Raw genomic sequence first — 23,520 nt, forward strand, 5'->3', positions numbered from 1 at the left:
TCATCAGGGGTCACCAGATTCTTCCAAACAAACCTTGAAAGGTTCAGTAGAAAGACACATCATCAGCGGAGTATGGTAGTATCTCTTCTTGTAACATCAGTCCCTTGATTATGTGTCTGTCTACTGAACCTTTCAGGGTTTGTTTGCCAGGATGTGGTGACCCCAGACGAAGGTATATTAGAAACAAAAGAATCAGTTGGATCTCTAGATGACTGAGGTGTAAAAGGGTCACTCAGGGAAGACCATAGCGGAGAGACTAAATGAATTCTTTGATTTTCACCGAGGAAGATATGGGGGAGATACTCCCAATGACATGGTTGGGGAAGGTGAGCGCTTGGACTATGATAAGGTTGGCGTTACCTGTGTGGCATAAGTGCAGCATAGGTCCTCGTTGACAGTTGCTGACAGAACCACCTGTCAGAGTCTGGGACTTGGAGAAGGCAGGGCCAGACTTGGACTGGCTGAATCGTAGGACTAGGCAGCACCTAGCAGACTGGCTGGAAATTGACTGGAACAGTCTGGAGGTTGGCCCTTAAAGATCCCTTGGAGGTGACCTGTCAAGTCAGGACAGGACAGGGAGTGGCTCTTAAGAGAGCCTTTTGGGGCTTGCCCAATGGAGTTGAGGTCAGGGAGTAGGCTGGAACCAGGTTAAAGCCACAAACTGGAACAAGGCAGAGGACACAGACTGGAACAAGGCTCTAACAGGAACAGGACCTTGGGAACAGTACAGGGTAGGAAACCAGAAACAGAGGAAGGCAGGAAGCGGGAACAAGCAGGGCTTGGAAGTAGGAACAAACAAAGCAACAAACAATGGAGTAAGCACAACTCTAGAAGCCTGTTGCTGAAGTACTGGATCCCTTAGCCAGGAAGTGAGATCATATATCAGCAACCCATCTAGGGCTATAAAAGGGAAGTGCAGCAACCAAGAAGTAAAGACCTACAAGACTCTAGGTATGGAATTCTGCAGGTCTTGAGGTTTCCTGAACTAGGTGAGGGGTGTGACAGCTAAAAATGGTGTTCAGTGCTGATGAGTCAAAGAAACTGAAACAAATCTCTGTAAAGTCAATGCTGGTGGCTGGATATGGCCCCGGCATTGAATTTCCAGCTTTGCTGCTGACATTGCGAGTTAGCCGGTCTAACTCCCGCTGTCTCAATATTGGGTCCTATAAGACTTTATACATGGTCCAATGGGAAGCTTTCACACCCCAGGAGGCCTTTTTGAATGGTATGTCTTCTCTAATTACAGGAGTGATTTTGATCTATTTAATTCTCCAGTACAAGAGGGTGAAATTCGCTTTGAAATCAAAACCGCAACCTCCTGTAAAAGCCCAGTGTGAAGAAACTGTGTGTTTTAAGCCTGTAAAATGCATTGGATGTTTTCTTTCATTATGCTTTGAAGTGCATTTCTCTTATTTGGCCAGCAGGTGGTGTTTCTTTGCTGTAAAGGTGTTACAGAGAACTGAGTTTTTTTTTCTTTAGTTTGACACAAGCAAGAAGCATTATATATTTGAAATCTTGTTGCCTGGGCTCCGATTGGCCCAAGAGCTCATCTCATTTGGACTTTACTGGGTTTTTTCAGTTCAGTTTCAGACCGGGAGAAAGAGAGAGAGAGAAAGAGAGCTGTTTGCTGAAGCTCTGTAAAAAACAGTTATATTTGATAACTGATGAACAGCTGTATATGTCCTGATCTCCTAGGTACTTTCTAGGAAGTATGCAGATGTTTAGTTAGTTTTCTAATTGTTCCATTTTTCAGTTACTTGTTACTGTTTGCTATTTGCACATTTTTTGCCCACTGTTCCAAGTTCTGAGAATAAATACATTTGTTTGTTTGTTCTGCCTGTCTGGACTGATAAGAATCCTGGTGGTTTGTGTGTTGGGTCTGTGAGTGCTTTCTGGGAACTGGGATCACTGGGAAGTGTGGCTCCAGTAACCTAGAAATCACTGGGGATAATTTTAAAAGTGGGAGACTTACCCAGAGGTGGTTGTGACCCAGTCGGTGGGAGGAGGTCACTAGTGTAGAATATGAGCGGGCAGGTACAGACGAATTTGAGCTGTGCTGGGGATAAGACCCTAAGTGGTCGCGGGGTAACCCCAGGCAGGTGGCTAGGCATTTCATGACACCCAGGTCCTGATGGATTGCCTGTAGAATACTATAATATTTTGGCCCAGCATGTGACCCCAACTTTGTTAGCAGTATAAGATGGGCAAATTACAGAGGGGCATTCTTCCAGAGACCATGAGGGCTGCTACATGTGACGTCCACTTAAAGACCTATTGAATATGGATGTAAAAATTTATGCCAAGATCCTATCCAATCACTTGTTAGATATAGTTCCCCGATTATTGGGACAGCACCAGGCAGGATTTGTTAAAGTGAGGAATTCAGTAGCGAATGTCTGCTGCTAGCTTAGTGTCATGGAAACAGTGTGCGCTCACAGGGAGGACTCTATGTTGATAGGTTTTGATATAGAAAAGGCCTTTGATACGATTTCATGGTCCTATCTTTGGGCAGTCGTACCCTGATATGGATTTGCAGGACAGATTTTAGATATAGTTCATTTGCTTTATCAACATCCCTGGGCCCAGGTACTGGTTAATGGACTGTTATCTCCAAGATTGGAAGTCCAGAGGGGCACATGTCAGGGTTTCCCCTTGTCCCCTACCTTGTTTATTCTATGGATAGAGCCCTTAGCTTTAAAGTTATTGGTGGATAGGGTATATCTTGTATTAAAGTGGGCAGTAGAGAGTTTAAATGGCCCTTTTAGTGGATGATATATTGATGGTGTTTAGTCCGCCACAATCGTTGCTACGGACATTACATATTATGGAGACATTTGGAGACATCTTGGGCTTATAGCTGAATCATGACAAATCTGAGGTGCTGCGTGGAGCATGGCATGGGTCCTTTCCACTTCGGTGGGCAGGGCCTATGCTTTGGTTCCTTGGGTTGCAAATAAAGGGGGACTTGATGCATTTATATCACTTTAATATCTCTCTCCTATTGCAGACTACTAAGTCTTTACTGGCCCGATGAACACACTTACCTTTGTCTTTGGGGGCCATGTACAACGTTTGAATATGATGTTTATGCCTAAATGACTTAAACCCTTGCAGCATTTACTACTGATTCTTAAACCAAAAGATTTAGTTGTTTGGAATGACGTGGTTCACAAATTTATTTGGGTGGGAAAACGATCCTGTACCTCTTTGCGGTAATTGTAGTTTGTGTGTCGAGATGAGGGGGTTAGGTTTTCCTGATTTACTGGCCTATAATATTGCCTGCTATCTTAGATATACAAGGGATTGGGTGTATCAATCAACAGAGTGTTGTGATACAGCCTTTGAACAGGAGATAGGGAAACCCCTTCATCTGGCATATATCTTACATGATAGTGCAGAGGACCTTCAGAAGTCAGTGAAAGATCACATCTTAATTCGCCCATTTCACTGGGCGTGGTGTTTCTTTATAAACCAGTTTGGACTCTACGCGCAGTGTTCCAGGTATTTATCCCTGATTGACAGTGCGGACTTTCCCCCAGGGTTGTGCTCCCATCCTTATCACAAATGGTAAGAGCAGGGGCTGGTCTTAGTTAAGGATGTGGTTGAGGATGATGAGGCTGAATAATTGCCATGATATACCTTCCGGCAGAGGTATAATGTGACTTCGCGGGACTGGTATCCCTAGCTTCAGCTTCATCGTTATGTATGCTCTCTATTGGGCTCCTTTGCTATAGACTTTCATGAATCTGTTTTTTGATGAAAAATGTCCTTTAAAAGCAGTTCATAAAGGGTTAATGGGCTGTTATTATGCAACACTGAAGCAGCCATTAGGGCGTTGCTTTTGTAACCTATAGTAGATCTGTGGACCTGAGATTTTTGTAATTCTTCTGTGGAAGACTCTCAGAGGAATGTCTGTGAGAGTCCATACCTGGTAAAGAGTGCACATTTGCAGGAGTTGCATTATAAATTTTTGATGCATCTGTATATTCATCCATCTCGAGCACATAGATGCTCCTGTAGATGGGGCCTGTCTTAAATGTGGGTAGAAAGATGCTTCTTATAAACATCGTCAATTTGGGGGGGGGGGAGAGTGTGGACTTATCTGAGTTCTCTTTATCAGGAGAATTGGACAGCGATTCCACAGGTGTGCCTTTTGGATGATTTGCAGGGCACTGTTGAAGGCATCTGAATGCCCAATATTTTTCTTCGCAAGGCATTTTTAATAGCTAAGCGCTATATCTTATTACAGTGGAATCATGATGCCCCTCCATCCTTGACTTTATGGAGAAACCAAATGCATACTTTAACCATGGAGCGAGTTTAACTGGACACTCATGGTCTGAAAGCCAAGAAACTTTCTTTAAAATGTGGACTCCTTATCTGAATACTCTTAACTCCAAGAGTACGATCGTCTAGTATGAACACTTTATACCTTTGACTCCGTTCATGATTACTAGAATATGTAACCTCAATATTTGCATTTGTATCCCACATTTTCCCCTTTCCCACCTATGTGTCTTTCTGTGGGGAGCGTTGGGGTGGACATAGGTTGAATTGGAGGGAAGTTGGAGGGGATGGGTATTTCGGGCATAGGTAGTGGATTAAGGCTTGAGGATGGATACTGTCTAGCAGCTCAACTCTGAGCAGTGGTGGCTTGGCAGGCTCCAGTGCCCAAAGCTTTGGTGGTGGTGGAAGAAGCATGTGGGCCTTTACCCAGGGGGAGTGACCTGTCAGGGGTACTTGCCATGGGTGGACCTAAGCTTAGGGGAAATCCAGCTTATAGCAAATCCTTTTGTAAGGACCACTATTAAGTTGCTGCAGGGAGCAAAGCACAAATTGTTGAAGGTGTTGAAGGTGGGTGCAGGGATCTATTTCCAGCCTATAGGGTACATACCTGCTTTTCAACCAGGATGAGAGGGATTGTTGAAGGAGGAGGTGTCAAAGATGGGAGCAGCTGAAGTTATGTTGTTTTGGGCAGTTGTTGTAGGGGGGGGGGGGGTAAGGTACTACAATTTTGTGATCTACAGCAGAAATATGGTCTACAGAGGGGAGACTTGTTTCCATATCTTCAGGTTTAAAATTACATTCTACAGGCAGGAGGGCTCCTCAGCGCTTAGCACAGACAAAAATTGAAGTTGTGCTAAGCTCAAAGAGCATGCATTTCTACCCTGTACCATCTTTTGCATGAAGATAGGGAGGGAAAAACACATATAATTGCCTGGGAGAAGGATATGGATGGGTCACTTACCAGTAAGGCACGGGAAGATCTACTAGAACATATACGTCATATAGCCTTTGCATAACAGATTTTCAAAAATGCCCTTAAGGTGTTGGTACGTTGGCATAAAACACCAGAGGTATTGGGTTGTGCACTGGGAACAGGGAAGATTTATTGTTGGAGGGATTGTGGTAGGGTTGTCCTCTTCTTCAAGAGTACTTGGGAAATTTTATTACGTATGTACAGCAACTGTTGGAATGTAAAGTACCTATCTTAATGGAAATAGCACATTTGAATGTGCGGGTGGGTGATATTGGGTCATCATGATAAATTACTGATGTTGACGCTCACTGCAGCTCGCATGGTTATTGCAAAACAGTGAAGACAGAAGCATCCACCTAGCTTTTGTACTATGAGCACAGCTGGGCTGGTTATGCAAGAAATATTGTTTCATAGCGCTCCAGAATTGGACTTTGCGACAATACCAACATATGTGGAGTCGTTATCTAGAAATGGCGAGCACTGCTGATTACACCTAATGAGGCGACATACATGGTGGGCACAGCTGTTATGTATCTCTGTATTTCCTAAATTTATGTATGGCTAATTGCTCACCTGTTGATGTTCAGATTTTTTTATATGGGGCTGGGTTTAGTGAATGTTATATGCTTGGGGGAGAGGTTGGGTTACATGAGAAGGAAAGGTGAGTTTTATAAGTTGGATGGGGTGTAATGACTGTGCCAGTGGGGGGGGGGGGGAAGAGCAGGAGGGAATGGAAGGGTGGGGAGGGGTTCTCTGAACAGCATCTGTGTGTTTGTATGTTTTTCACTGAGGAGGCGTTGAAGTGCCAACTACGCCTAAATTGTTTTGAGTGTTGTGATGTTCATTAAAACTATTTTAAACTATTTTATAAGAGATGTTTCTTGTGGTAGAAAACTATCTTTCAGGTTGTGATCCAAATCAATATCCTAAACCAAGAGATAAAGAGCAATTAATGTTTAATTGGGAAATGAGTGAAAGTGTTAAGTGACATTTTTCCCTTCTTAGTCTCAGCTGTAACTCTACAGGCAGATAGAGCTAATTGACTCACATATCCGTTTAAATTTCTAAGCTTATTTAATCCATTGTAGGGCCAGGTGGTGGGCAAAGGAACGTATTCAGAGCTCTTGCAGTCTGGAGTGGATTTTGCTTCTCTTTTGAAGCAGAATGGAGAAGAAGACCAGTTACCAGCTCCTGATACTCCATTAGGAATACAACCAAGGAATCGAACGTTTTCCCAGTCTTCAGTGTGGTCGATGGATTCATCTGTGCATTCTCAAACAGATGGTACTGTTGACCACGTGCTGGTATGTACCAAATAGAATGGAATTAATTAAATGAGAAACTAATTCATGAAAAGCCCTTTAAGAGTCCCTAATTTTTTGAAAGATATATATCCTTGTAGTAGTGTGAGCTAGGGTTGGCCTGGATGGCTTTGAAAAACCACAACCACACAGAGGTTCAAATGTGAAATAAAAATCATTTTATTTATGTGCAGGGAAATAGGTGACCTCTTCCCTTTATGTTTATTTCCTCCTGACTTGTAAACATCAATCTGGGTTTTTATAAAGTTCTCTTCCATGGCCTGTTCTGGAGTCCAAGAATTACAGTTCTGCCTTTCCAAAAAGGCAGCCCAACTGACTAGGTTTTGTCCTCAGTTCAAAAGTTAGTTTCAGCAGGATTCCAAGGGCCCACTTACACTTCTTCAGGGAAGGCATAGGGAGGGCTTCTCTGACTGATCTGTGCTGAGGGTTTTTATTCTGCTTTGACCACACCCTCTCCTTGCTCTGCTCCTGCTGAGTCATCGCTTCCTTGCTCTGTGGCCCGCCTTTTAAGGTGGCTCTAGGGGCTCATTTTCAAAGCACTTAGCCTTCCAAAGTTCCATAGGTTTCTATGGAACTGTGGAAGGCTAAGTGCTTTGAAAATATGCCTATCTGTGACTTTGAGGGAGTGCTGTTAAGTGGGAGCGTTAATTTCCTATAGACTCCCTCACAGTCCTCAAAATTTGTTTATCCAGCTAACTGACTAGTTCCATTCTCCTCAAGTTGCATCAGTGCTTGAAAGAAGACCACCATAAAAAGTCATGGGGCTCAAATTATCAAATACCTGGTGTTGAACTTTTGTCTAATGTCCTTAACCTGTTTGCTCAAATTTTTATTTTCACCCTAGATTTCTAAAACTAGTTTTGGAACACTGAGCAAAAACAGGTTAATGATAAGGTAATGTGTAGGTGAAACTGTTGTCTTAATTCTAGCTTTGTTATAACTCAGGATTTTGTATTTGGATTTAATTACTCACCTTTACAAGCAGATGCTCAAGGTGAACTGTGATTCAGGTACAGAAGATAGAATGTAAACCCTCTAGAGCAGGTACCTAAGTTGGTATATGAGGGATCTCATCCAAGGGCATTAGGAGTCTCAGTGGGAGATGCAGGACTTGGGTCTCAGCCTATTGCTGTAATCACCAGGCACCCCTGTTTGAATTTACATTATGGACTAGATTGTACGTATCATGCCTAAAAATTTGGTGCCGAAATGAAATTTGGTTAAGCGTATTCTATAAAGTATGTCTTAATTTAGGCGTACTTTATAGAATAAGCCCAAATTCCCACACGGTTTATAGAATGCGCCAGTCCACATGACTAAATTTAATTGCGGCCAATTACGCCAAGTAAAACCTGGCATAAATCCCAATGCCTAAATTAGGCACGGAGTGGGTGTATTCTACAACAATGCGTGTTGATTTAAGATATGCCCATGACACACTCAATCCATGGCCATGGCCAAGCCCCCTTTTCAACTGTACGACTTACAATTTACTCCACCACGTTACACTTAGCTACTGGTGTTCGTAAATTCTAATTAATGCCAATTAGTGCTGATGATTGTTTACCTCCAATTATCAGCGCTTACTAGCTTGTTAACCAGTTAGCTTCTGTACTTTGTTATGGAGTACGCTTCAATTTCCACGCAGAAATCTCTGCACAATATATATAATCTCGGGGTATATGTCACATATATAGCTATATTTTTTAATGTATTTTGATCTTGCTGCCAAAGGCATCAAATCAGGAATGGATTTTATTTGACATATATATCTTTTCTATTTTTCTGTATCCCCAGTGCCCTTTCATATTTTATTTTTTATTTTTTGTTACATTTGTACCCCGTGCTTTTTTCCCACTCATGGCAGGCTCAATGCGGCAGGCAATGGAGGGTTAAGTGACTTGCCCAGAGTCACAAGGAGCTGCCTGTGCTGGGAATCGAACTCAGTTCCTCAGTTCCCCAGGACCAAAGTCCACCACCCTAACCACTAGGCCACTCCTCCACTATTGTGACTTAAAGCCTTTTACAACGGTGATTTCATGGTCTAAGTGGCCCTTTTATTAAGCTGTGTAGGCGCCTACGCACACTCTATGTGCGCCAAATTGGAGTTACCGCCCGGTTACCATATAGCCCTTGCGATAATTTCAATTTTGGCGCGCATCCGCTACACATGTCTGAAAAATATTTTTTTTATTTTCTGGCATACAGCAGCTACGTGTGTAGACCATTACTGCCCGGTCACCGCATGAGACCTTACCGCTAGGTCAATGGCTTGCGGTAAGGTCTCAGACCCAAAATGAACCCGCACATCCGTTTTCGGCAAAAAAATAAAAAGGCATTTTTTTTGATGCCCAAAACACACGTCTGTACTACCGCAGGCCATTTTTCAGTGCACCTTAGTAAAAGGACCCCTTAGTTTTTTCCACAAACTTCTTTGTATGCACGTTTCTATAACGGAGCTTCACAAACCAATCCTGGTTATGTGTGAGAGGTTTACATGCACTGCCTTCCATGTATGCAAATTGAATGCATATTCATTATGGATATCCTGAAAATCAGACAGAATTGGTTAAGAATTATAGTTCACGTAAGTATGAGCACATTGAAATAGCATCTTTACTCTGGTGCATTTTTACAGGTAAATGGAAGAAATAACAACAAGAAATATTATTAATTGCTTTTATCAGTGGCTTTGTATTGAAAGGAGACAATGGAGTCAAGTTTAGAACTGGCCACATAGGTGAGTGCAGCTAGTATATGTATAAAAAGACAATTTTAGAAAGGTGACACACTCTTACACTTTCCCTTCTGGGTCATGCACATATACTTCAAAGCATTGGCTCCCAAGCCTGTCCTGGGGGATCCCCAGCCAGTCAGGTTTCCGGGACGTTCGCAATGAATATTCATGATTTCCATGCACTGCCCCCATTGCATGCAGATCTAACTCATGAATATTCATTGTGGATGTACTGAAAATCTGACTGGCTGGGGTTCCCCCAGGATAGGCTTGGGAACCACTGCTTTAAAAAGGCAAACCCCAGGAACTCTACAGCTTCATACATGCTCTCTGTGCATAATTTATGGCTGCAAATTTTGCTTAGCTCATTCTGTACATGAAAAACCAGGTATTACACCTGGAAGGTCTATCAAAAAAAAAAAAAAACAACAACCCTACTTTCTCCATTTTGGCCATTGTCCTCAGTCTCCAAAACTGCAATGCAGAAAATATTGGTAGGTTCATTTTCAAAGATATTTTTTGTAATAAAAGACCAATTTTTGCATGAGATTTTTAGTTAGAATTGGGATGCCCTAGTTGGGACATGCCCAATCAAACATATAAACGGCGAGTGACCGTACTCACTCGCAAATGCGTAGTAGACTTCCCTCTCTGACCCGCACCCGCATAAATATGTGATGACAGGGGGGCGGGATAGAGAGGGAAACTGCGCGAAGGGGAGGGAACCGACGAGGTCGCCACCGCTCCCCCTCCCCCCCCGAGGTCGCCGCCACTGGTACACCCCCCCCCCCCCGGAGTCGCCGCCACCCCTCCACCCGGCCCGTCTCTTCGCTATTCAACTTACATCTCCAGAGCAGGCAGATCAGCTGAGCTGCCATTGGCCTTCCTTCTCTGCCTGTGTCCTGCCCTCGCCGGCGTTACGTCACACGAGGGCGGGACACAGGCAGAGAAGGAAGGCCGACGGGAGCTCAGCTGATCTGCCTGCTCTGGAGATGTAAGTTGAATAGCGAAGAGACGGGCTGGCGACGACTCGGGGGGGGAGGGGCACCGGCGACCTCGGGGGGAGGGGACAGCGGCGACCCAATAGCCCGTTTTAACGGGCTCAACGGCTAGTTTCTCAGTATTTTAGAAAAGAGTCACTGAATGTGGAGCCTTTTGTAAAATATAGATAAGGACACTGGAAATGTACATGCAAATGCCAGTACGTACAGCGAAACTAGCCATTTTCTTTAGAAATATGTTCCAAAAGGACCAGCATTACTTGGTATTTTAAAAGAGTATAGAAGTCCTGGCACTTCAGACACAGGTGCTGGATTTCACAAACAATTAATTAATATTAAAGTGCAAAACTTTTAATTTGAAAGGAGTTTCAAACACCACAGAGATAAATACGGTTGTTCCATCAGTGCCTGCCAATGTAGCAGATGTTAATGCCAAATTTTTTTTTCAGTATGTGTGTATTGCCATTGCAAAAAACCCATAAATATATTCCACTTTTATGGCCCACCCAGAACAAACCCACAACATGCCTCCTTGGCAAAAGTGTGAAAGTATGTGCTGCAGATCTACAAATAGTGGCTTTCTTAGGGCCCATTTTATTCCTGTGGACCCTGCTGCAGATAACATGAGATAATATTTAGTATAAGACCCCCTAAAATAGCTATTTACCTTAGTTTGTCATGTCATAAGTACATAAGTAATGCCATACTGGGAAAAGACCAAGGGTCCATCGAGCCCGGCATCTTGTCCACGACCGCGGCCAATCCAGGCCAAGGGCACCTGGCAAGCTTCCCAAACGTACAAACATTCTATACATGTTAATCCTGGGATTTTGGATTTTTCCAAGTCCGTTTAGTAGCGGTTTATGGACTTGTCCTTTAGGAAACCGTCTAACCCCTTTTTAAACTCTGCTAAGCTAACAGCCTTCACCACATTTTCCGGCAATGAATTCCAGAGTTTAATTACACGTTGGGTGAAGAAAAATTTTCTCCGATTTGTTTTAAATTTACTATACTGTAGTTTCATCGCATGCCCCCTAGTCCTAGTATTTTTGGAAAGCGTGAACAGACGCTTCACATCCACCTGTTCCACTCCACTCATTATTTTATATACCTCTATCATGTCTCCCCTCAGCCGTCTCTTCTCCAAGCTGTATAGCCCTAGCCTCCTTAGTCTTTCTTCATAGGGAAGTCGTCCCATCCCCGCTATCATTTTAGTCGCCCTTCGCTGCACCTTTTCCAATTCTACTATATCTTTCTTGAGATGCGGCGACCAGAATTGAACACAATACTCAAGGTGCGGTCGCACCATGGAGCGATACAACGGCATTATAACATCCTCACACCTGTTTTCCATACCTTTCCTAATAATACCCAACATTCTATTCGCTTTCCTAGTCGCAGCAGCACACTGAGCAGAAGGTTTCAGTGTGTTATCGACGACGACACCCATATCCCTTTCTTGGTCCGTAACTCCTAACGTGGAACCTTGCATGACGTAGCTATAATTCGGGTTCTTTTTTCCCACATGCATCACCTTGCACTTGCTCACATTAAACGTCATCTGCCATTTAGCCACCCAGTCTCCATTTTAAAAGGGTCAAATACAAAAATAACCCTTTTAAAATGGAGTCCTATATTTTTCATTTTATTAAGCAGTAATTCAGATCAACGGCTTTAAATCATGGCTGTTTTGATCTATATAGCAGTAACCATTATATATTTGTAATTGATTTTTACACTTTTGTGTTATGTTGGTTTTGTAAACAGTGGTCAATATATGTGATAGTCAAATACGGGATTTTAGTTAGATGCCTTTTAGATTAACTACATATTTTTAGGCTAGAGTAATCTAGAAAGCTTTCATAAATATTTTCAAGAACCAGGTAGTGTTTTAGTTGTTTGAAAGGGTTAGAGACCAAGAAAATCTGATGGTTTTGGTTTTGACTGAGACCGAATCCACGGCCAAAATTCTCTGCTTTGTTTTGGCCAGAACTGAAGCTGAAGCCAAAAATGTCATGCTCGCCCTACCCCCTCCTCCTGGAAGAAGATACCCCTCCTGCCTGTCCGCAGAAAACAGGTTCCTCTAGGCCACTGCTGCCCGACCACCCGTAAGCCCTCCCCAGGCCTATGCTAACAAGCCTTGGTGGTCTAATGGCTTCTTTTGGGGCAGGAATGAAGCCCACTCGTTCATGCCACGGTACAGCTGCTCAATGGAAATGGCTGCCAAGATTGCCATGGGATGTCTTGTCTGCAGTTTTGAGAATGGCACCAGCTAAAGCAGGAGCGACTGAAGATTAGAAACATAGAATCTTGATGGCAGATAAGGGCCAAATGGCCCATCCAGTCTGCCCTTCCTCAGTAACCACTAACTCCTCCTTTTCCTAAGGGATCCCATGTGCTTGTTCAATGCTTTCTTACATTCTGACACAGTCCTCATCTCCATGACCTCCATCGAGAGGCCATTCCATGCAACCAACACCCTTTCTGTGAAAGAGAATTTTCTTAGATTCCTTCAAGCCTATTTCCTCTTAACTTCATCCTATGCCCTCTCATTCCAGAGTTTTCCTTTATTTGAAAAAGGCTCACCTCCTGTACATTAACGCCTCTGAGGTATTTAAATGTCTCTATTGTATCCCCTCTCTCAAGCCTCTCTTCCAGCGTGTACATGCTGAGGTTCATAAGCCTGTCCCTATATGTTTTATGACTGAGACCATTTACCAATTTTGTAGCAACCCTCTGGGCCGACTCCATCCTGTTTATATCTTTCTGTAGGTGCGGTCTCCAGAATTGCACTCAGTACTCCATATGGGGCCTCACCAGAGACTTGTAGAAGGGCACTATTACCTCTTTTTTCCTGCTGGTCATCCCTCTCCTTATGCAACCAAGCATTCTTCTGGCTTTGACCCATCACGGTCATCAGACACAATCACCCCCAAGTCCTGCTGTTCTTTTGTACACAGAAGCACTTCACCCCCTATATTGTACCGTTCCCTTGCATTTTTGTAACCCAAGTGCATGACCCTGCATTTATTAGCATTAAATTTTAGTTGCCAATTATCTGACTGTTCTTCAAGCTTTGCTAAATCTTTCCTCATGTCATCCACACCCTCCGGTGTGTTCACCCTATTACAGAGTTTGGTATCATCCGCAAAGTGACAATTTACCAGATAGTCCTTCTGCAATATCACTCACAAAGATGTTAAAAAAGGTCAGCCTGAGGATCGATCACTGCAGTACACCACTGATAACATCTCTTTCCTCAGAGCAAACTCCATTTATCACTACCCTCTGTCTTTTTCCATTTAACCAATTTTTAACCCAGTCAGTCACTTTAGGTCCCACACTGAGGGCACTCAGTTTATTTATCAATCGTCTTTGTGGGACCATGTCAAAGGCATTGCTAAAATCCAAGTACACCACATCTAGCGCCCCTCCCATGTCCAACTGTTTGGTCACCCAGTCAAAGAAATCAATCATATTTGTCTGACTTGACCTGCCACAAGTGAAGCCATGCTGCCAGATTGCTCCCGCTTATGCCAGTGCCAATCTCAAAATGGCTGCTGGGACCTCTCATGGCAAACCCGGCAGCCATTTCCATTGAGCAATCAGCACCGGGGTAGGAACGAGTAGGCTTTGTTCCTGCCCCGGAAAAGTCTACTAGACCACCAGGGCTTGTTAAGGTAGGTCTCTTCCGGGGTGGGGGTGGTAGTGGCAGCGGCAGCTTAGAGGGACTTGTTTTCTGCAGAAGGGGGGGGGGGCTTCTTTTTCCATCAGGCAGCCCAAGGTGGGGGGGGGGGGGGGCTAGAATGCAGAGACTGATCATGGGTTGGGGTGGGAGTGTTTTGGTTTCAGCCGAAAATGCACAGGGCATTTTCGGGAGAAACTTGAACCTGAATTTCAGGCCGGTTTTGGTGTTGGAACCGAAATTGGGTCAACCTCTAAAAAGTTGCCCTTGAACAGTTGTACCTATCTACTATTTTGCTTATGGAGACTTTCTGAATTCTGTAAGCTCTCAGATTTGAGATAGCAATGCCAATGAAGTCTCTGGAGGCTGACATTAGAAGAGGGGTATTCTTGTTTAGAATTACTCTGGAAGTGAGTTTGGCTTGAGATTATTATACATATTCACTAGGATGGCATGCTCAGATGGCCAGACCAGTTCTGATGAGTTTTCGTGAACTGTCAGTTATTTATCTTTTGCCCACACCTTTTTATTAGTAGCTCAAAGTGAGCTACCTTCTGTTAATGTGGGTATTTCCCTTACTTTAGAAGTTTACTGGTCAATATTTAACCAGTGGTGTTGAGTGTTTTTTTTTAATGCTTACTGCTGCAGGGCTAATTTAAACCCCATATATTCAGTACCAGGGCACATCTGGGCACCAGCATTGAACATCTGGATCAACAGTGATACCTAGTACCATTTCTGTATAACTAACTGGGCAAAGTTAAAATAACTACTTGAGAGGTCCAACTTGCCCAGATAGCTATGTGGGCACTAGTACCAAATATTGCCCCTTCTCTGCCTGGACCAGAACCATGATGGTCAGAGAAGATACTCAGTGGCACATCCTTTTGAATATCAGTTCCTTACTATCTGAAGTTTTTGTGCTGGAGGTAGTGGACATTGAAGTGCTTTGCCTGAGATTACCAGGATAATTGGTGAGATTTGAACCCTAACTTCCTCAGTTCTCAGCTTGTTGCTCTTACCATTAGGCCACTCTGCTTGGAATGCTAAAGAAGAGATATACTTTAGAAGTTTGAGTATGACCAGTAGTGTGCTGGTAAATTTTTAACAATGGGCTCTCTCTCTGGGCATAGCCAGCCCTGCCTTTTTTGTATGGTGGGGCATGGGAGGACTGGGGGGGGGGGGACGACGACGACAATGCATGCCTCTCTCCCCCCTCCCCTTCAATGTGGGTGTGCTAGGCATACCTTTGCTGGTGGGGATGCCAAGCCATGTCAGCCAAATAAATGGACTGCCGCCATTTCCTGCTGCTTGTTTCTAACTCTGAGCAGCATGCTGGGACTTCACATGCTTGTGGCAGTCCATCTGTTTGGCTAGTGGGGCTCAGCATCCCCACCAGCAAAGTAAAAAGGAGTTCAGGAGGGGGCCCGAGCCCAAAATTTGGAAGCCGGTTGTTAAAGTAGCCATGGGGTGCCTACTTTAACTACTGGCTCCCAAAATTCTTTAAAACTTAACAAACAGCTCTTGCGAGTCAGCTTCAGCATAGTACTGAGTACGACTGAGTTGCCGTTAAGATTGTTGCAAAGCTTTCACTTCAAGTTGCTTTTTCTTGTATCTTTCAACTTAAGCTTCTGTACGCCCTGTTAAAAATGTGCACCTGTCGGCAAGCATGACTACTGATTAGAAAACTCCTTTCTTGTCTCCTGTAACCAGCAGTTAAATTTTCTCCTTAGGCAGAACCTGTGTTGACTGTTCTTCCTGAAGAGAGTCGAGCTGAGGGAACCGTAGGCTTTAAGGTCTACAAGAAATATTTTTCTGCTGGAGCTAATTACATTGTTATTTTTATATTTTTATTACTGGGCATGTTGGCGCAGGTAAGTGGTAGAATTGATGTTAAGACATCATTAAGGTCAAATAAGGTACTTCTCTAAATGCATGCCATTGTTGATTTCACTTGAACTGTGTAATTTGTAGGCCAACATCCACAAAATATCCTGTCACGTACTTACATGCTGTTATAAAGGTTTATCAAACATAACAACTTCATTGTGAGGGTGACACCCGACTTAATCATATTATCCTTCACCTTGGACTTTAGTGATCTCATTCTCTTAAATATTAGAATGATCTAATTTTAAAGACTGAGAACCACATCTCAGTTATGAGGTGTGATTAGGAATGATAGAAATTGTATTGGTTTACTTGTACCATTTTGTTTAAATACGTGAGAAAAAGGGCTTCTAATATAAGCACTCCCTTCTCTCAGAATTTTTTGGGGAAAAGGTCCTATTATACAGTAGGGATATTGGGTAAAAGTATTTGGTTTGGTCAACATGGGCTTTTTTTTTCCTGATTTTTGAACTTTTTGGATCATTCATTTTAATAATTTTTAAAATGTGTATTAGAACATAGCATAATAAGGGAAGTTATCAATGTGAGCGACCATTAAGATGGGTTATTTTACCACAAGCCTGGCTAATTTTAGCATTGAGACCCTGTGCTAAAGTAAGATGACTTGTGGTTAAACAGCCCATCTTAATGTTAGCCCATGTTGATAACTTTCTCCCAGGTCTCATTGCAAAAATGAGACCTGTACGAAAATAGCATGAGTTAGTGGTAAAATAACTACTACTTATCATTTCTATAGCGCTACTAGATGTACACAGTGCTGTAACACATCTTAACAGTAGCCCATGTTGATAACTAAACCACTAATTGGCTTTACGTGTTAAACTAGTAAGTTAATGTGTGTCTTAAATCAATTTAGCTAGCACTAAATTTTGTAAAATAATCTTAACAAACCAAGGGGCCCTTTTACTAAGCTGCGTTGGAGCCTACATGTGCCCAACATACGCCAATTCAGAGTTACCACCCGGCTACCACATGGCATGTGCGACAATTTCATTTTTGACGCGCATCCACTACGCGCACCAGAAAATTGGGCGGTAACTCTAACCTGACGCGCATGGGCGATTACTGCACAGTTAACATGAGAGACTTTATTGCTAAGTCAATGGCTGGTGGTAAAGTCTCAGACCCAAAATGGATGCGTGCCAATTTTTATTTTGCCGCACGTCCATTTTCGGCAAAAATTTAAAAACGGCCTTTATTACAGGTGCGCTGAAAAATGGATCTGCGCGTGTCCATAACATGCGCCTGCACTACTGCAGCCCATTTTTCAGCTTGCTTTTGTAAAAGGACCCCAAATGCACATCCCTTATGTAGAAAAACCTCCTAGTATCCTCCTCTACATTTCTTCTGTCATTTGCTGCTTTTATGTTGTCCTTCACATTGCTTTCCTCACTCATCTGTTGTTTTTCTTCCCTATTGTGTTCCCTGTCAGCTTCTCCCCTCTGCTATATTAATTTTCTCCTCTTTAAAACCTTTTTGTGGTCACGCCTCACTTTGTGATAACTGTCTACCATCTTTTCTCCCCTAGTTTGTGTTCATGTTTCTCCTGTATCCATTGCCCTTATTCTTTTATGCTTTCCATCACCTTTCAGAGAAGAAAAACGACCATTTCTGGTCCTTAGACTTCAAAGCATCCAAAGATATTAGGTTGGTAGGCAGCCCTAGCCTAATGGTCATGCCTGAAAACTGAGGTTTGTTTAATCTGGCAGATCAGTGTAGTGAGGGAGAAAATTCACTCGGCATTTTCTGATACTCATGACAGAGGCAGAAATTGGTTTAAAGGCAACTTTTTGGTTAGGTGCTGTCACCAAAGGAAACAGGAAGAAACATATCCCTACTGGAGAGCTTTATATCTACACTTTTATGGTGACCTCTTGATATTATATCGGCCATGCAATATTATAAAATCCTTTTTATGCATGCAGAATAACATGGAAAAAGCTTTATAAAATCATCCTCATGGGGCATAATTGTGTAATAGGGTACTTAGGTTGTCAGCAGAACATAAGCATTGCCATATTGAGACAGACTGAGGTCCATATCCTGTTTACTACAGTGGCCAATCCAGGTCACAAGTACCTGGTGAGATTCTAGAAAAGTAAAATAGATTTTATCCAGCTTATCCTAGAAATAAGCAGTGGATTTTCCCCAAATCCATTTTAATAATGGCTTATTGACTTTTCTTTTAGGAAATTATCCAAACCCTGCCAAGCTAACTGCTTTTAGTACATTCTCTGACAAGGAATTCCAGAGTTTCATTACACGTTGATTGAAGAAATATTTTTTCTAGTATTTAAAATTTACTACTTAGTATCTTCAATACATGTCGTCTAGTCTTGTTTGTTTGTCCTAGTTAGACTGTAAGCTCTGCCGAGCAGGGACTGTCTCTTCATGTCCAGTGTACAGCTCTGCGTACATCTAGTAGCGCTATAGAAATAAGTAGTAGTAGTCTTCATATTTTTGGAAAGAGTAAACAAGCGATTCACATCTACCCGTTCTACTCCACTCAGTATTTCATAAACCTCTATCATGTCTTCCATCAGCCATCTCTTCTTCAAGCTGAGGAACCCAAGCATCTTCAGCCTTTCCTCATAGGGAAGTTGTCCCATCCTCTTCTATGTACCTTTTCTAATTCCACTATATCTTTTTTGAGATGCGTGACCAGAATTGCACACAGTATTCAAGGTGTGCTCATACCATGGAGCATTACAAAGGCATTATAACATTCTCATTTTTGTTTTTCATTCCTGAGAGAAAGACTTGTTTTATAAAGACACATATGTGCTTTGAAGCACATAGACTTGCAAAGTTAGATGGAGGGGCATTCTTGATATGACGTCTAAGTCCAACTTTGGACCTTTTGCTAAAACTATCCAAAATTCAAGTGGGGAATATAGCCATTTTCAAAATAGAAAAATGTCTTATCTTTTTTTTTTTTTTTTGAAAATGGGTATTTGCTAGATGTTTTTGTGCTCATTGTGTTTATCTTTTTGGTTCATTTTTGTGTGTGTGTGGGGGGGGGGGGGGGGGGGGGGGGAAGTCCAAGTGAAAAACACAGAAAATCAAGCCATTGGGATGTAGGAGGAGCCAACATTCTTAGCAGATTGGCCACACAGACATCCCAGCAGAGAGGTGAGGCACGTGAGACTTTACCATTAGGTCAGTGGCTGGTGGTAAGGTCTGAGACTCAAAATGGATGCGCGCCAATTTTGATTTTGTCGCACTTCCATTTTCGACAAAATTTTTTTAAAAAGGCATTTTTTGCTGGCGCGCTGAAAAATTGGATTTGCGTGCGCCCAAAACATGCACCTACACTACCATAGGCCATTTTTCAGTGCACCTTGGTAAAAGGACGCCTGTAAGACTGGGCATCCAAATGGCAGATGAAATTCAATGTGGACAAATGCAAAGTGATGCACCTTGGGGGAACAATCCGAATCATAGTTACCTGATGCTAGGGGTCCACCTTGGGGGTCAGTACCCAAGAAAAAGATCTAGGTGGTGGTTTAGACAATACGCTGAAATCTTCCGCCCAGTGTATGGCGGCGGTGAAAAGAGCAAATGGGATGCTAAGAATTATTAGGAAAGGGATCTATATAATAATTTGTCAGTCTGCGTCCCTGGGTGACTGGCTGGGTTCGTAACCGTATGCAAATGAACTACCACCACCACACACTGCTTCAAGGAAACAGAAGCACACTCCAACCTGCTGTTCATCACATGTCATCTACTGCAACACACCTTAACTACTATCCACCACGATCTGCCCAATTTAAAATAGTGTCTCTGTCGGTTCTGAAGTGCAGAACTGACTCCACGTGTTTTCGTCCCCTGCCCTGGGAGGATATTCCTGCATTGTAAACCCTTATGAGTTATTGCTTATCATAGGGTATTCCTGCTAACGCTTCCTTTAAAAACATAATGGCCATTAGATGATAGCCTTGCTAGGGCCTGTTTCATTTTTTCACGAAACGGGCTTTTTTGCTTGTGGTAAATAAGACAGAGAAAACTATAATGCCTCTGTATCGCTCCATGGTGTGACCTCACCGCGAGTATTTTTTATTTATGTTATTTATTTGTTGCATTTGTATCCCACATTTTCCCACCTATTTGCAGGCTCAATGTAACTTACATAGTACTGTGGTGGCGATCGCCAGTTCCGGTATTGCATTCAGTTCTGGTTGCTGTGAATTAGAAAAGGTTCAAAGAGTGACCAAAATGATAAAGGGGATGGAACTTCTCTCATATGAGTAACGGCTAAAGCAATTAGGGCTCTTCAGCATGGAAACAGACGGTTGAGGGGAGATAATGATTGAGGTCTACAAAATCCTGAGTGGTGTAGAATGAGTAGAAGTGAATCGATTTTTTTTACTGTTTCAAAAAATACTAAGACTAGGGGACATTCAATGAAATTACATGGAAATACTTTTAAAACAAATAGGAGGAAGTATTTCCTCTGTTTCATTTCTATACTCAACGAATAGTTACGCTCTGGAACTCATTGCCAGAGGATGTGATAACAGCAGTTAGTATATCTGGGTTTAAAAAAAGATTTGGACACGTTCTTGGAGGAAACGTCCATAGTCTGCTATTGAGATAGACATAGGGGAAGCCACTGCTTGCCCTGGGATTGGTAGCATGGAATGCTGCTACTATTTGGGTTTCTGACAGGTACTTGTGAATCACAAGTTGTGATCTTAATTGGCCACTGTTTGAAACAGGATACTGGGCTAGATCGACCATTGGTCTGACCCAGTATGGCTATTCTTATGTACCTGGTTACACTAGTATTCTATAACCTAGGGGAAATTGATTCTGTTCTAGAGTATTCTCCTACCACATGGCCTCATGGTGCCTAAATGGTAATGCCCAATTGTAGAATTACCCCCTAGATATCCATAGGTCAGCTGGTGTTTCTATATATGTATACATTGCTGTTTGGGTCTTACATTTTATGTTGCCGTTCTGGAATATGTCATCTTAATATTCTGTGAAAACATTTTTAAAAATTAAGTAATTATGATGCTATTGTTTTCAGTTTACTATTATAAAATCTCGTTTATTCAAGGTTTCATACGTGCTGCAAGACTGGTGGATTTCACACTGGTGAGTTGGATATGTATGGGTTTTCATGTCACTTTCAATGAAGGGTTGTGCATAATTGCCAGGAAAACTAATGCTATACAGGAGGAATAATAAAACCGGCACCCCGACATAATAGCCCTGACAAAACAGCCTGGTAACAAAATAGCCCTTGACAAAACGACCCCTCCCACAAAGGAACCCCTGACAAAATAGCCCCTAGCCCATAGTGTCATGCCCACTAGTGTGTACAAATTCACGCATTAGCCACTTGGTATAGGGGGCGGGATCCAGGTAGAGAATGGGTGGGAACTGCATATTCCATATCATCATGCTGATCAATCCATAGACTGGTGGATTGTGTCCATCTACCAGCAGGTGGAGATAGAGAGCAATCCTTTTGCCTCCCTATATGTGGTCATGTGCTGCCGGAAACTCCTCAGTATGTTTTCTATCTCAGCAGGTGGTGGTCACACACAGCAGCAGCTCTGGCTAGGCCTCCAAGCCTAATTTTTAGGTTTTGTTGAGTGCCTGGGGTTGAGGGCTCTTCTTGAGCAAGTGCAAACCTGGTGGTGCCAGGTCCCTCCTTTTCTCCCCCCTCCCGCTGGCTCCGTTTAAAAGAAAAAAAAAATTTTGGACGTCCTTAAGGGCGTTTATTTCGACGTTTATTTAAACGTTTATTGCAGCTACTCACTGGGACACCAGGTCGTTACAGCTCAGAGCGGATAGCAGGTAATTTTACCTTTTTGTAGCGGGCAGGGGGTTCCCCGATTGATCTCCACGTGGCTGATGGCGTCGGAGGGCGAGGGCGCAAAGAATCGCTCCCCGGACCGCGTGTGCGCGTCTAGCGGGGATGCGGGGGTTTTAAAGTCTGATTCGCCCTTGTTGGGTGTCAGTTTGGAGGCCGGTCAGTGTCCCGGTTCTTCCTCCGGTGCGGCGGTTTTTCCCGCCATAAACGCCCATCCCCCGCTGCTTGCCTCCGCCATCTTGGCCGGCCACGCTGCTCGGACGGCTTCTTCTTGGGCCGCCCTTGAGGTGGGAGACGTTAATGCCATGGCCGCCCTTCATTTGGGCGACGGCAGAAAAGCGGCTAAAGTTAAGCGCCGTTCTTCCCGCGTGGCTCCTTCGCGGAGTGTCGCGCCGGAAGCCATCTTGGATGCGCAGCATGTTTCTCCCCCGCTCTTGCGAGCGCCGGTTGAGGGTGCGTCTAGGGCTATGGCCCAGGCTGCTGAAGTGCACAGTCTGGGGGGTTCCTCCCCCGAGTTTATTTTGCTGCTGCGTCAGGCCTTCCTTATGCAAAACGCTGCCCCTGCTCCCTTGTCCGATAAAGGGATTGAGGTCCCCGGAAGTAAACGCCCTCGGGTGGATTTCCAGGCCTTAGAGGACGCTGTCTCCTCTGATGTAGATGAGGGCAGCGTATCTGAGTTCTCCCAACGGTCCTTTGGGGATTCCTTGGAGGAGACGGATTCCCGCTCCGATGGAGCGGATGACCCCTCTGCAGCGTGGATCTTTCGCTCAGAGGACTTGCCCAACCTGTTAATGCAGGCCATGAGCATTTTGAAGATTTCCTCTCCGGAGGACGTCTCTCCCTCAGCCCCTGTTGGCTCCGCCATTATGCTGGGGACGAAGCGCCCGCCTAGAACCTTCCACGTGCATGATGCCATGCGCACCTTGATTTCGGCTCAATGGGATGTCCCGGAAGCGAGCCTCAAAGTGGCTAGGGCTATGTCCCGCCTCTATCCTTTGCCTGAAAGTGAACGGGAGACCTTTCTTTGGCCTACCGTGGATTCTTTAATCACTGCGGTGACTAAGAAAACGGCGTTGCCGGTGGAAGGTGGCATGGCTCTAAAGGACGCCCAGGACAGAAGATTGGAGGCGGCCTTAAGGTCGTCCTTCGAGGCGGCTGCTTTAAGTTTGCAGGCCTCAGTTTGTGGCTCCTATGTGGCCAGGGCGTGCCTGACGATTGTGCAGCAGGCTTCCCCCTCGGATCCTTCCTTGAGGGCTGACTGGCCGGCCCTGGAATCGGGCCTGGCTTATTTGGCAGACTTACTGTATGATGTCTTGAGAGCCTCGGCTAAAGGTATGGCTCAGACAGTCTCTGCGCGGCGGTGGCTTTGGCTGAAGCATTGGTCTGCTGCCCACGCATCTAAGTCCCGCCTGGCTAAGTTGCCTTTTAAAGGCAAGCTGCTCTTTGGGGTCGAGCTGGACAAAATTGTGACCGATCTCGGCACGTCTAAGGGCAAGAGGTTACCAGAGGTCAGGGCTCGGGCCAGTGGTGCTCGCCCTGGTAACTCCAGAGGACGGTTTCAGGAAGCCCGTCGGTACCGCCCGGGCAAGTCGGGCTCCTCTGCCCCCTCTTCCTTCAAAAGGAACTTCTCCCCCAAGCAGCATTCCTTTCGCAGAGACCGCCGTCCCGGAGGTGCGCCCTCCGGTCCTCCCCCAGGGTCTCGTACCCAATGATGGGGCCCTGGTCCATGGCCCAGTGCAGATTGGAGGATGCCTGTCCTCGTTTCTGGGCGAGT

General features: G+C 44.1%; 1 protein-coding gene across 1 annotated transcript in view; it reads left to right on the forward strand.

The window, feature by feature from the left end:
• Positions 1–23,520, forward strand: part of ABCC4 (ATP binding cassette subfamily C member 4) — a 520,751-nt gene that overhangs the window by 146,099 nt on the left and 351,132 nt on the right. The window contains exons 15-17 of the mRNA XM_030201377.1: positions 6,349–6,564; positions 15,739–15,879; positions 20,985–21,022. Of these exons, the coding sequence (XP_030057237.1) occupies positions 6,349–6,564; positions 15,739–15,879; positions 20,985–21,022 (395 nt within the window). The remainder of the gene's footprint in view (positions 1–6,348; positions 6,565–15,738; positions 15,880–20,984; positions 21,023–23,520) is intronic.

This window comes from Microcaecilia unicolor, chromosome 4 (genome assembly GCF_901765095.1).
Source record: "Microcaecilia unicolor chromosome 4, aMicUni1.1, whole genome shotgun sequence".
NCBI lineage: Eukaryota > Metazoa > Chordata > Amphibia > Gymnophiona > Siphonopidae > Microcaecilia > Microcaecilia unicolor.